General features: G+C 34.2%; 2 protein-coding genes across 4 annotated transcripts; one reads left to right on the top strand and one right to left on the bottom strand.

Annotated features, from left to right (window-relative positions):
- Positions 1-154: 154 nt before the first annotated feature.
- LOC145567918 (28 kDa ribonucleoprotein, chloroplastic-like) lies at positions 155-5,473 on the bottom strand. Of its 3 annotated transcripts, none has more exons than XR_014095751.1 (5): positions 5,076-5,473; positions 4,822-4,920; positions 1,914-2,207; positions 900-1,120; positions 155-343 (listed from the first exon to the last, which is right to left on the bottom strand). XR_014095751.1 is itself a non-coding variant. In XM_081627340.1 (4 exons), the coding sequence occupies exons 1-4, from the start codon at positions 5,460-5,462 to the stop codon at positions 971-973; spliced, it is 930 nt and encodes a 309-aa protein (XP_081483466.1). In that variant the 5' UTR covers positions 5,463-5,473; the 3' UTR covers positions 678-970. The 3 variants fall into 3 exon arrangements, 1 of the variants encoding a protein (XP_081483466.1); XR_014095752.1 differs by lacking the exon at positions 155-343 and adding an exon at positions 484-502; XM_081627340.1 differs by lacking the exon at positions 155-343 and having other exon boundaries at positions 678-1,120.
- A 1,589-nt stretch (positions 5,474-7,062) lies between these two features.
- LOC145567919 (protein TORNADO 2-like) lies at positions 7,063-9,575 on the top strand. Its single transcript, XM_081627341.1, has 2 exons — positions 7,063-7,674; positions 8,796-9,575. Exons 1-2 carry the CDS (start codon positions 7,177-7,179, stop codon positions 9,105-9,107), a joined length of 810 nt encoding a protein of 269 aa, XP_081483467.1. The 5' UTR covers positions 7,063-7,176; the 3' UTR covers positions 9,108-9,575.
- Positions 9,576-12,727: the final 3,152 nt, after the last annotated feature.

The following is a 12,727-nucleotide window of genomic DNA, read 5'->3' as shown; positions in this document are numbered from 1 at the left end:
TGAAAGAGATACATGAAGATCTCACGAGGGTAAAACTGCCTTGAACATTAATGTAGTGTAGTTGGAAAGTAGACATTTGATAAGCATGTTAACCAATTAACCATATATTTCAATGCGAAATGACAAGGATGCCAGAAAAAACCCAGGAATGTGGTTGAGTATAGTTATTGCTGCCCATAACAAAGCCTCATCCAAGAGCCATATAGACGTCACCGACAATTTTGTCTCGTAAACGATAGGTAGTACAATCATCTCAACGTAATTAATGGCAACACACGTTAGAACAAGAGATAGGGAACTCTAAACTCCAGAATAAGCAACTTGACAGTACACTTCTGAGTACCTAAAACAAATGGAATTACTCAGTACCTAAATATGACTTGATCCCAACGACACGTCTGTCACTTCTAGCTACAAAGGTATGCGTGAATTTACGAGTCTAATCTGCAGTGTGTGATTCCTGATTCCCCACCAAATGTATCTTCTATAGTTCTATCTGCTACTGTTAAGATAGAGTATAAAGACAGGAAATGCTCACTTAGCCATACAATAATCATATCCTGAAATGAACTAGACTATGGAAAGCATAACAGGTTACAAGTTCTGGAAAAAGGGCTAACCGACTAACGCTGCCAATATGAATACAAGGGCTTTAGGAGGATACAGAAAATTTTGTGTTTCTTGCAAGTCATAACAAGTCTGTATAAATAGAATATTATACATATCTTGTACAACTATGAAAAGTTAAGATGCAATTACAGGTTCTACACTAGGTTTATATAAGGTAATGCGTATGCGTTATAAAAATTTATGACAGATTGCATAAGAATCTACTACAGAAAAATAATGGAATCGAGCAAAAATGTACAGACCAGATCTCAGTGAGCACGACTGCATACCTCGACTTCAAAAGGAGAAAAGGTTTTTTTTCGCAAATGTTCAAGCATGCCTAAGTGGAAGATTTTTCTCTCTATGACTTGTCAGACTGATCTTTGGATAGTTCTTTTTCGCTAAGCACAGCTGAAGATTCATCCAAATTTGTTTCTTCTCCTTCATTTGTAGCATCACCATCCTTATTCCGCTCACTGAATTTAAGGCGTACTGGACGACCCATTAGCTCCTACATGAAATTTTAATTTATTAAATTTACAGAAAAGCAGCTTGAAACTTCTTCAGCATCGAAGCTGTAAACATTATTGCATGTTTATAGATCAAAAATTGAGTGCTGGGGTTAAGTTCAAAAAAAAAAAAAAAAAAAAAAAAAAAAAAAAAAAAAAAAAAAAGGAATGTGGATCGGAAGAAGCTGCCAATAGAGTAAAGGTACATGCGATTTTATCCATATATTCCACAATACAGATGATGAGCTCCGGGAACAAGCCAAGCATGACAAAAATAGCTTCAAATAGCTATTAGAGTATTAGCCTATGATGATTGTATTCCCAAACATACGCCCCCGAAGATTTATAGATCACTGTTACTATATTGCTTAAAATAGCAACAATCTGCACTTGTATTTCCTAAAAAACATAAAATGCTACTAGTCCCTTAATTCCTCCGCATTGCATGGCATTGGACTACAATGAATCGATGATTCGAGAAAGCATTAGATTTTGGCACATCAAAAAATTTCACAACCACATGCTGCAAGAAGCAAAATGTTTTGGCCTTAAATTCCAATTCAGCCTTCGTTATGGTAAAATGCTCTTGCTGGATTTGCCTCAAATGGAGAGCTGAAGTCCAAGAGCATCACAGTGGCACAACGCAGGCTGAAATTCATCGCAGGCAATATAATGGAAGAATCTAACTAATCCGATGGACAAAAAAAAAAGCCTAAAAATTGAAAACTCGATGAGTTAGACTGTTATGTTGAAACAGAGGGAGTATTAGGGTCAAGAGCAAAACAAATAATTTACCTTCCCATCCAAAGAAGTGAGTGCAGCCTCCGCTTCCTCCCTTGTGTTAAACGAGACAAAACCATAACCAGCTGATCTCAGAAATGGAGTACTCTCAAAAACAACCCTAGTTGAAACAGGAGTGAAATCAGATGAAAAGAATTCTTTGAGGTCAGTGGATCTCACTTTCCATTGAAGATTGGATACATAAAGTTTATAAGCTGCCTCTTTAACAGGTTGAACTGCAGGAGGTTGTGCTTGAGGCTTCTTTAGACTCTTTGCAAACTCCACCCTAATAGTTCTCCCTGCCAATTCCTGAAGCATAAAAGCATAGTTTGTGTGATGTAGTTGGTGAAATATCAACATAAGATAAGAATATGAATTTCCATTTTATTGCAATGAATAAGAATCAAGCTTTATTATTTATTTGTAATAAGGCCTGATTAAATTTCTGTCTTATTGGTAAATAATCTCTTGAAAACAATTTACAATGCTGACAGCATGTATAGCAACTTTCAAGACCAACAGCCATATAGCCAGTTGACAAAATCAGCTTGATTCCAAAGAAAAAGTTATCTTTCTTTTTAGATAACCAGGATAGCTTGAGTAGTTATAAACCTATCATCAAAGTGAGCCTTAATAGAGATGGCAATACAGGTATATAAAGTTCAATAGGTCGACAATAATATTTTCAATGAACAATTGAAAAACAATAATTAAAAACACACACACACACACACACACTGCCAAAATTATGAATGCATTGGTACTTGAGTTACTTCTGTGCAGAGGATTGAGAAAAACCAAACTAATTACTCGTATACAGCCACAGCAATAACAAAGTATAAAATCTCGTTGCACCAAACAAGATGATAGAGTTTTCTGAAATGACAATAGCAGATCATTTCCTGGTACAATAATTAATATGAAAATTGGAAAAAGAGAAATCTCAGGTTCAAAGATCTTCAATGCTGCAGACCCAGCAGCAATATGCAAAAGAAAGCATTGCATTTCTGTACCTTAGCTGGACAGAAACCTAGGATCCACCTATAGCTAAAATCCTTAAAATCAGTTTGGCTGTGGTGTTTCAGCTTAAGCACTCACATGAAGAAATATTTTAAAAACAACTGTGTAGCAAAAAGATTCATGGAGCCAGAAGAGAAAAAATAATTTCTAGGATTCAAGTCTGCCATCTACTACCCCCGCCCCCTCTCTCTCTCTCTCTGTCCATGCAATCATCAAACTTTGACACCTTAAAACTTTATTTTATGTAGAACATGAAAAACTGTCTTTCATACTCCCACAGAATGAACAATGGAATATTAGGTTGACATAGAACACATATAAACCTACAAGATCATTCCTGAAACTTTTCTGTAGCAATTCTTCAACCTTACCATAAGAGGTTACAACGTTTAATTTATCAGAGACTAGACCTATTTTTTGACCGAAAAAATTGTGTATGTGAGAAAGGACTTTCAGACAATAATGCTGCATATAACCACATTATCCACAGATTCACCTCTGCCCCCTACTAGCTTCCCTTGCAGCTGATTATATTACCACTGTGGCACCACATAAAGCTGTCATCCAGGAATTATTATTTAATACAATTAGTAAATCACAATTGGTCATGGATAATTTTTGAGTGGCCCCTTTAAGTTAGACTCATATTTAACAGCATAAAAGGCTGCTTGAACCAACTCAGAGCAAGTCAACTAAACTCTAAAAATAACCTTATTCAGCAACCTCAATAACTAGAAACTGCTCGACAATCAACTGGTCTCCAAAAATAAACTTTACCCAATCTTTCCATTCAATCATGGAAGCAATCTATTGGGTGAAGGATTTCATTTATCTTTTTATCTATAAGCTACTACTATTTTTACAAAATTAATAACCTAGTCTAACAAGTCCAAGTGCATATGAAAGTATTGCAAAAAAAACATGGCATCATATCATACTATGAAATAACTAGACTATTCACTCTTGACGAAATATCCTCAGTTCCTGAATTAGACTTCAAACATAATCATTCTCATACCAAAAAAGTAAATTGAATTTTTTTTTTTTTTTTTTTGACGATGTCTAGGAAAAGGCTATGTCTTCACTTGCAATCTGACAGTTATTATAGACTCAATTCCTTTTGTAAATTAAATGTCAGTGAAATGAAGAGGCAAACAGGTAAAGAAAATATTTTGCAATAATAAGTGGTTTCAAATGAAGAAGAATGAACTAAAGTGATGAATGCATGATTGCTTTCTTAACTTGGGTAGAACAAGAGATATAAGAATTGTATTTGTAGAAATCTACATAAATCCTCCCAACTTCATGTAACAAACACACAACGTGCATATAGGTAGGCAAAGTTGTAACTTATAAGCTCTCAAGTTGGGTTGAGCATGAAATCGAGCTCCCTTTTAAAGAATGAATATTTTCCTCTATTATCTCCACAACTTATACTTTATACAATACATCACCTTAATATTGCACTTGATAATTACGGGCCATCGTACATACTATTACTCCAAGAACTCTAATCTTATCATCTTCATGTCATATATGTCACTTATATTTAAATTCTGCTTGTCAAGCACTATATCAACAATATCATCATTCATAAACACCCAATTGTCAGGCATAAGGTAGCAATTGGAGGTAATGTATGCAACTATAATCGCACTGGTAAAACATACTCTAATCCTCAAACTCACATTCCCAACACACCAAACGCCCAAATTGTGTATGAATGTACACACCCTATATTTCTTCTTCCTCCCACCCTTTTTTTAGTGCCAAACTTACACAATTGCAAAATTTCCATACTTCAATTGTTTCATTTTCTTTTTCAATTCTACCAAAAAAATTCAATACATAATTCTAAACAAAAGTACCAAATCAACAAAATTCAACCCAAGAAAATTTATACCTTGGAATGAAATTTATCAATAGCAGCCTGAGCTTCATCTCCAGAATCCATTGTAACAAATGCAAATCCTCTGTTCTTCCCATCTTTATTTTTAATCAACTAAAACAATTTCCAACAAAGAAAAAAAAAATCAAACAGAGTCAAAAATCAGAAATAAAACAATACTTGCTGGTTGTACCCGAGACCCGATATCGAATCCCGTCTACATCACTGCCCTTTACGACTCTCGACAGACCCTAAAATGAAGAAATTACCTCAATATCCCTGACAGTACCACACTCACTAAACACCTTCTTCAAATCATCAGAAGACAGAGAATATGGCAAATTTACCACATAAAGTTTCCTCTTTTGAATATTATTATCCTGGGTTTCACTGGGAATTTCCTCTAATGCAACTTCTTCAACTGCAGATTGTAGTTCAAAAGTTGGTCTGATAAAAGGGGTATTTGAGGGGTAGAGGGGGAATTTGAGAGGAGAAGAAAGGGTAGAATTGGAAATGCGAAGATGAAATTGAGAAGGTGAAGATTTAGATAAGAATGGAAGTTTAGAGAGAGTGGGAGAAGGTAGTGAAGTGTGGAGGTGAGAGAAGAGGATAGAGGTTGTTGCTGCTCTTGCTTCCATTGATAATCCTACCTTCATTTTTTTTTTTTTCCAAACTCTTTGGATTTTTTTATGTGCTTCTTCCCCTAATTTGTTGACTCGTAGTCTTTAAAACGCAACGTATTGATTTGTTCTACGAATTCAATATCTTTTGAACGCGGCGTTTAACTTTTTTACTTTTTTTTTTTTTTTTTTTATGTGAAAGGTACACAAAAGTTTGGATTAAGGGATGCTCTTAATAAGGCTGCACACGAGACACAAAATTCAGTAGATCCAATTGATAAAAGTCTCAACCATTGTACATTTAACATTTGACACTATTTAAAATAAAATAAATGTGTGAGAACTCAAGATAGTTGATTGAGAGTCAATAAGTTTGCTCGAATTAAAATTATACTACCTCCATTAAATGTTATGTGCAATTTTAGAGTATTATTTGTGAGATATAAAATATTCCAAAGTTGCACATAACATTTAACGAAGGTAGTACAAAGCATTTGTGATACAATTTTTTTGTGGATTTTTACATTTTTATTTTCGTTTGTGTTAGATTTTCTATTAGGCAGAGTCGATTTAGGGCTTGTTCTGATTTACTAAACTGGACCAAAGTGATTGGAGCTGAACTCAACTAAACTTAACTGAATATTTTATGAGAGAGGGAAATTAGGAATTAAATTAAACTGTACTAAATTGAACTGAAAATAAACCGAAGAGAATATGCCTTTAGGCTCTTAAGGTAAATGCATGTTTTAATTTAAGTCAAATTCATTCAAATAGTTTATGGTTTAAATTTTGACAAATAATCTTTTCATCTGTTAAAATTTGAGGGAAAAAATCACTTGTGTTGATGAGACGGTTGCAAAATGTATAATAATATGCTCAATTTGACTTACTATCATTATTACACTATATACTTTTTCATTAGGTGAGGAAAGTTTGATGTCCCATTGAACTTGAGCTAGAGTTCATCATCAATGACCCGACCTACTACCTCGACCCGATTCAGGCCGAAATAAATACGGCTTTATACAAGTCTAAAAACGCATGTTTTTTAGTTTTAAATACGAGCAAACTAATAATAAATAATTTTAAAAAATACACAAGTTTTTTTAAGTCAAAAGCTAATAAGCGCCCTCAAAGCGTTTAAATAAGCTATCTATAAGGAAAAATATTTAATTAAAATAAACATTAATTATACTAATTAACGTGTAATTTTGGCATGAATCTCAAGATTTTAACCATTATGAAAAATACATATAAAATCCTAAACTAATACCCTAGGCACTCAGGCACTCGTTTGCAAGATCGTTTTTTTTAATTTGGAGTACACTAGATCCTTGAAAGATGGGTTGCAAACTTGCATTTGCCAGATTTCCAGGTGATCCAAAACAACAAGAACCAAGAAGCCCAAGACTTGTTGTCGTACTCATAAGTCCTAGCTAGAGTAGGCCCCAATACACAACACTGTTTATGGGCTCCAAAGTTGCCAATCTCGAGGACACACAATAAAGGGCATCATATCTCCACCCTTTATTCTGGCAATAAACAACAAAAGCTCATCTCAATTTCAAAAAGCACATCAAATCCAATTATTCTCATTTTAAACTTGGACTTTTTATTCCCAAACACAAACCTTTTACACATTACCTAAGCTTCTATTCTCATGCACCCAAAAAGCTCCTCATAACATAACACCCCATATTTTTATCCCACAACAAAATCAAATCCTTTCAAATATCTTACCAAAAATAAAATGGCCTTAAGCAACAATGTCATAGGAGCCATAAACTTCCTAGGCATACTCCTTGCAATACCGATTATCGGTACCGGTATATGGCTAGCTAGTGATCCTGAGAATTCATGTATCAAGATCTTACAATGGCCGGTTATTATCATAGGTGCATTGACACTAATAGTTGCCCTAGCCGGGTTCGTTGGCGGGTTTTGGCGTAACGCTCCTTTACTAATATTTTACCTTATTGGTATGCTTATTATGATTATTTTGTTAGCTTGTTTGGTTGTTTTTGTTTTCATGGTTACCAATAGAGGGTCCGGTCACCCGGCCCCTAGCCGGGCTTACTTGGAGTATCGCCTCGATAGTTTTTCGGGTTTTCTTCGCCGGAGAGTCAATGGGCCGTTTAAATGGGCCATGATTAAGAATTGCTTAAGCTCTACTAGCATTTGTCCTGAGTTGAACCAAACTTATACTACGGCTCAAGATTTCTTCAATGCTCCTCTTTCTCCTATACAGGTAATTTTATTTAACACAATGTCTAATTTCTTTCTTTTAATATCTCTTATTATTACTACATACTTGTGTTTAGTTTGTTAATTTGTGTTATTATATGATTGGTTAGCTTAATATAGGTGGACATGAAGAATTAATTATTACTTGTATATGTTAAGAAAGCATGCATAGAATATTTGTTGATGCTTGATTATGAAGATATATGTTGCATTTTTCAGTTCTTACTCTTGAATTATTTCTCAATTTTTATTTTTATTTTTTCAATGTGACTTAGATCCAATCTTTTGTATGTATTGTGATGGTAGTGACTTTAAACCTGTTACAAGCCATACAAAAGTTGAGATATAAATGTCTTTAAAAATACCCTTTTTTAAAGTTTCTTCTTAATCTTGAAAATTATTACAAGAGTTTTTTTTGCGGAGAAAAGAGGCACTAGTTAACACTTAAAACCATTATATGACCATATGAGATAAGCAAGTGACAATGTAAACTCTAATTTTCCCTAAAAAAACGTAAACTTTAATTTTACAAGGATAACCTAAACGTGTGTTGCTATTAGTGGTTCCACATTAAAGAAAAAAAAAAGAAATTGATTGAGGATGACCAACTGTAAGGCTAATGGACTACGGAGTACTTAGTAAGATGTAACCTTATTGGACTTGTATGTGGTCAAACTCTCTTTTATCATGAGGTTCTATATGGCCCTATGATAATTAAATATATCATCACATATAATTTACCGCTAATTTTTTTCCCTCAAAAAAAAAAAAAAAATTTACCGCTAATTTTTCATGAATATTAAACATTTGTACTAGTATTTGTATTAGCTTTAATTATACAGGGGACAAAGTACTTGTCAGGCATGTTAATGACAAATTAAGCTCCTTAAGCTAAGAACACTTTGATTTATAAACATAGATCTTTAAAAAGTAGAAAAGGCAGAAGATTCCCCAACCCATGCATACATATTACATAGTACTCCTCAAATTCTCATGTCATTATATAAGAATCTATGCACATTAACACATTGTATTACAATATATAAATGAAATCTTAATTAATTACCCAAATATAATTTATTCTTTACTTAGCATTGATGTTATTCCAAACTTTATGTTATACAGACAGGATGTTGCAAGCCACCAACAGCATGTGGTTACACATTCATAAACCCAACATTTTGGATAAGCCCAATTGACACTGCTGCTGACATGGATTGCTTAGCATGGAACAATGACCAAACCCAACTTTGCTACTCTTGTGAATCTTGTAAAGCTGGTTTACTTGCTAGTATTTCTAGGCAATGGAGGAAGGCTAATATCATCTTAATCGTTACGCTAATCGCGCTTATTTGTGTTTATCTTATTGGTTGTTGTGCTTTTAGGAATGCCAAAACTGAAGAGATTTTCCGAAAATATAAGCAAGGTTACACATAATAAAATATGTGGCCTAAACCTTTGCTTCATTTTAAGATTAATTGGACATATTATGTTTAGTTTAAGCTACATTATGGTTGATTTGATATGATTTTCTTGTAATTTCATTTTAACTTGTAATTTTTATAGTATTTGTTTTAGATTTGCGTAGATTTTGTGGGAGAAGTGTAATATTCTTTTCTTGTGGTGGGGTTTTATGGGAGACTGAGAAGAGAACTTTTTGAAAGAATGGTGATTACTGATTATCTCAATAACGAAATTTGCGGGTGGTGCCGAAAGGTGGGCATGTTTCGATGATTACAAATGTTTTTTTAAGCTATAATTGTTCTTATCATGATGTTAATACGTTACCATTTAGAGCATTTAGCACTAAAAGTTGAAATTGCTACTTACACACAAAATAAACTATACAAGTAGCAAACTACGTGTAGGAAAACAAACTCTATGTAATTGGTGTACAAGTGTACAACGTTGAGAAAATTTGAGGACATGGTATCATTTTATACATTTATACATTTGCACATGTATTCTTTTTACTAGTAGTAATCTAGAACAATGTTACTACATATTTTTAAGCAAAAAAGTACATGAAGGCATTAAGCCACTCTAATCCAACCAATTAAAGGAGAGGCTCATTAAATTAGCCACTTAGCTAGTAAGATCTAGTTTGGTAGCCTAGCTACTAAGCCAAACACATTACACTATTCACGTACATCATATTAACTGATATTTGACACATAAGGTAAACATAGTTATTTTGGTTGTTCTTTACAAAAATATCAACTTATTATAACGTATATTCATTGAGTCATTGATAATTAAAGTCATCATTAACTATTGTCCCAGTCAAATTGGGGCAAGAGAACAAAGAAAGTGTATATGAAATTAAAGATATTTAACGATATACAAACACAAATAAAAACTTAAGATTTTTCAAAAAAAAAAAAAAAAAAACTCAAGATAGGATTTGATCTAATTTCTTATGATTATTTCTAAAATAAGCAAATACAAACCTGCCTATTACTAACAAATTCACAAGCTGAGCCTGTCTGTCTTTGGGCCAGGTACAAAGACAACATTACTCTGTTTGTAGCCATATACTCTCTCAGCTTTTGCTTTTACTGTGGGAAAGTATTATAATCTGGCCCAATGAACTTGAGGCCTCTTCACATATAATGGGCCACATTATTTATCATCATGCCATTTTATTTTGTGAAGGGGTTCACATTTAATGAGTTCCCTACTTAACCAAATTTGTGTTCCACGATTTTGGGGGATGAAACATTTTGACCAGAATCCCCAATTCTATGGGAATTGAAAAGTGTAACCATTAATTTGAAACGGAAAAATAAATTAAAGATATTGGTTCTCGTACTCAATGTAGCTTCGCCTTAAACTAAGTAAGTCTAGCTTGAAAGTTGTAACTAATGGATTTCTTGAAATGATGCATAAATCTTTGGATTTGGGAGCATCAACCATGATGCTGCAAATTTCATTCATCGGAAATGGTTTGACTTTAATTAACGACTTCCTATCTCAATTCAATTTATTCCACCAAGAATAAGTCAACTGGTCCTCTCTATACAACATGGATTGCCTAAGTCAACGTTACATATTCAATACAGACTATATCTTTCATCTGCAAACACCAGTAAGGTCAACGGTGCACTGTCAATTTGAGTTAACAAAATTTGCACAAGGAGTATGGTCAACGGGTAAACTCAATTGGATTGTATTGCCAATTTTGCCATAAACCTTGAAATGTGTATCCGTAAGTGATACAATTCGATATAACTATTAATTAGTCGATCCTTTACTGTAATATACCTCGTGTATTTTTATTGACGGACTAGTAGATATGATACATTGTATTGATTCAATAAAACTATATACAAGAATATACATATGATATGACATCGATGACGATATATATAGTTAACAAACTCACAATACCTAACAAAAAACATGGACATATACTCACCAAAACAAAGCAAATAACAGTAGCTGTTCCTCTCCCAACCACATTCCTGTAAGTACACATTTAGCCGTCAGATTTTACCCTAACCACATATATAATTCTAACATGATAATATAAAAGTCAAAATTAATGAACTTTGAGTTGACAACTCATTTATGCCATTTCATCAACTGTGAACCGTTTCTATCCAAACCAAAATATTAGGTGATACAATTTTTATTTTTATTTTTAATTCTATAACCAATCATTTTCCTTTTAATAATTTAGGATAATGTTTTATCAATAAAAAGTTAGCTAAGATTGAATAATTTGCCACTCTTAATAATAATTAATTAACTAATATAAATTCATAATCCTAAATGTCATAGACAACTTGGAACATTGCTGCTTTTTTGGAATCTTAAATAATTAATTAACTAGTATAAATTCATAATCACTTTATTGAGGTTAAATAATTTAATTACGAATGGCCCTCCGACCAGTATAATTCTTTAATTCTTTCTCAAATTTATCTTTCGTCTACTTTTGTATGGTGTCTATTTATATCTTTGCTAGACTAGCTGAAATATCGTTACTTATTATTTAGAAAATAGTTATATACAAAGTGTATAATTTTAAAAAAATCACTTACTGCCTAAATATAGAAAAAATTATGAGGAAAAATATATAATAATAGCTCGTATAAAATATCAAAGTTAGTTCATTATTCATTATGATCGAAATGATATCAAATACTTCCTTAGCTTTTCGAACTTTCCTCGGTTAAGGCCAGGCCATAGACGGAAAGGAAAGCTAGGCAAAAAGGGGAACAGAGGTCTTCTGCATTTTTTTGCCTAGCTCTGTTCTTGATCGGTCGAATCGATTCGATCGCCATGTTTCTGAGATTATTCTAAATGCCAGTATAGTAATTTCCAGTGGTATTCACCCCAAATAGCTCCCATAGACCTCCCTTTATATGAGCACGCAAAAGGTTTTAAGACGTTCGACCATAGGGAGAGGAAGGACTGGTTGGATTGGACTCTATATATTAACGAGTGGAAATCATCGAGGTATTTTTGGCAGAACGGGCCCATTATCCGGAGGAACCGGAATCCCCTGAAGAATAACTGAAGGCATTTCCGATCCAGACGCTCCGGATGGATCCATCATATTGAGTTGGTTGGAACAAAGGAATACACTAAAAGATCGGAACTGCACTCATGCCTTTTCCGCATCAAGTTGACCGCTCCCCCCGCCCCCTACGTGCCTGCGGTAAGGCAAGGCGCGACCCACAACAAAGGAAGGGGGAAAGCTTGCTTGCTGTAGCCCTTTTTTAGTAGACTAGGCTTAGTAAGCGTAAGCTCCCCCCGAGGGGGTTTTGGGGGGAAACGTTCCTTTCCTGCGTTCCAAGGGTTGGGCTGTTCGCCCATTAAAGCGGTACGTGAGCTGGGTTCAGAACGTCGTGAGACAGTTCGGTCCATATCCGGTGTGGGCTAAAACTGAACGTCCTTTCCCCTTTTTATCTCCGTGTCGCAACTGATTCGGTAAGCTACGTGTCCGGTGCACAGTTTTCGTCAGCTGATTAGCTCCTTTGGGGAACGGGACCTGCTGGGTGCGATATTGAAGGAGTTCAGGGCTAAGGACTGGAGCTTTATTCCCACTC

The sequence above is a fragment of the Chenopodium album genome, chromosome 11 (genome assembly GCF_948465745.1).
Source record: "Chenopodium album chromosome 11, dcCheAlbu1.1, whole genome shotgun sequence".
NCBI lineage: Eukaryota > Viridiplantae > Streptophyta > Magnoliopsida > Caryophyllales > Amaranthaceae > Chenopodium > Chenopodium album.
This window is presented reverse-complemented; position numbering and strand designations above follow the sequence as displayed.

Excerpts from the sequence above, each read along its gene's own strand:
- LOC145567918 (XM_081627340.1), bottom strand. The coding sequence starts at position 5,462 with ATGAAGGTAGGATTATCAATGGAAGCAAGAGCAGCAACAACCTCTATC. Across the intron at positions 4,921-5,075 it reads GTACTGTCAGGGATATTGAG|TTGATTAAAAATAAAGATGG; the intron begins GTAATTTCTTCA and ends AAATTGTTTTAG. Across the intron at positions 1,121-1,913 it reads TCACTTCTTTGGATGGGAAG|GAGCTAATGGGTCGTCCAGT; the intron begins GTAAATTATTTG and ends AATTTCATGTAG.
- LOC145567919 (XM_081627341.1), top strand. The coding sequence starts at position 7,177 with ATGGCCTTAAGCAACAATGTCATAGGAGCCATAAACTTCCTAGGCATA. Across the intron at positions 7,675-8,795 it reads CTCCTCTTTCTCCTATACAG|ACAGGATGTTGCAAGCCACC; the intron begins GTAATTTTATTT and ends TATGTTATACAG.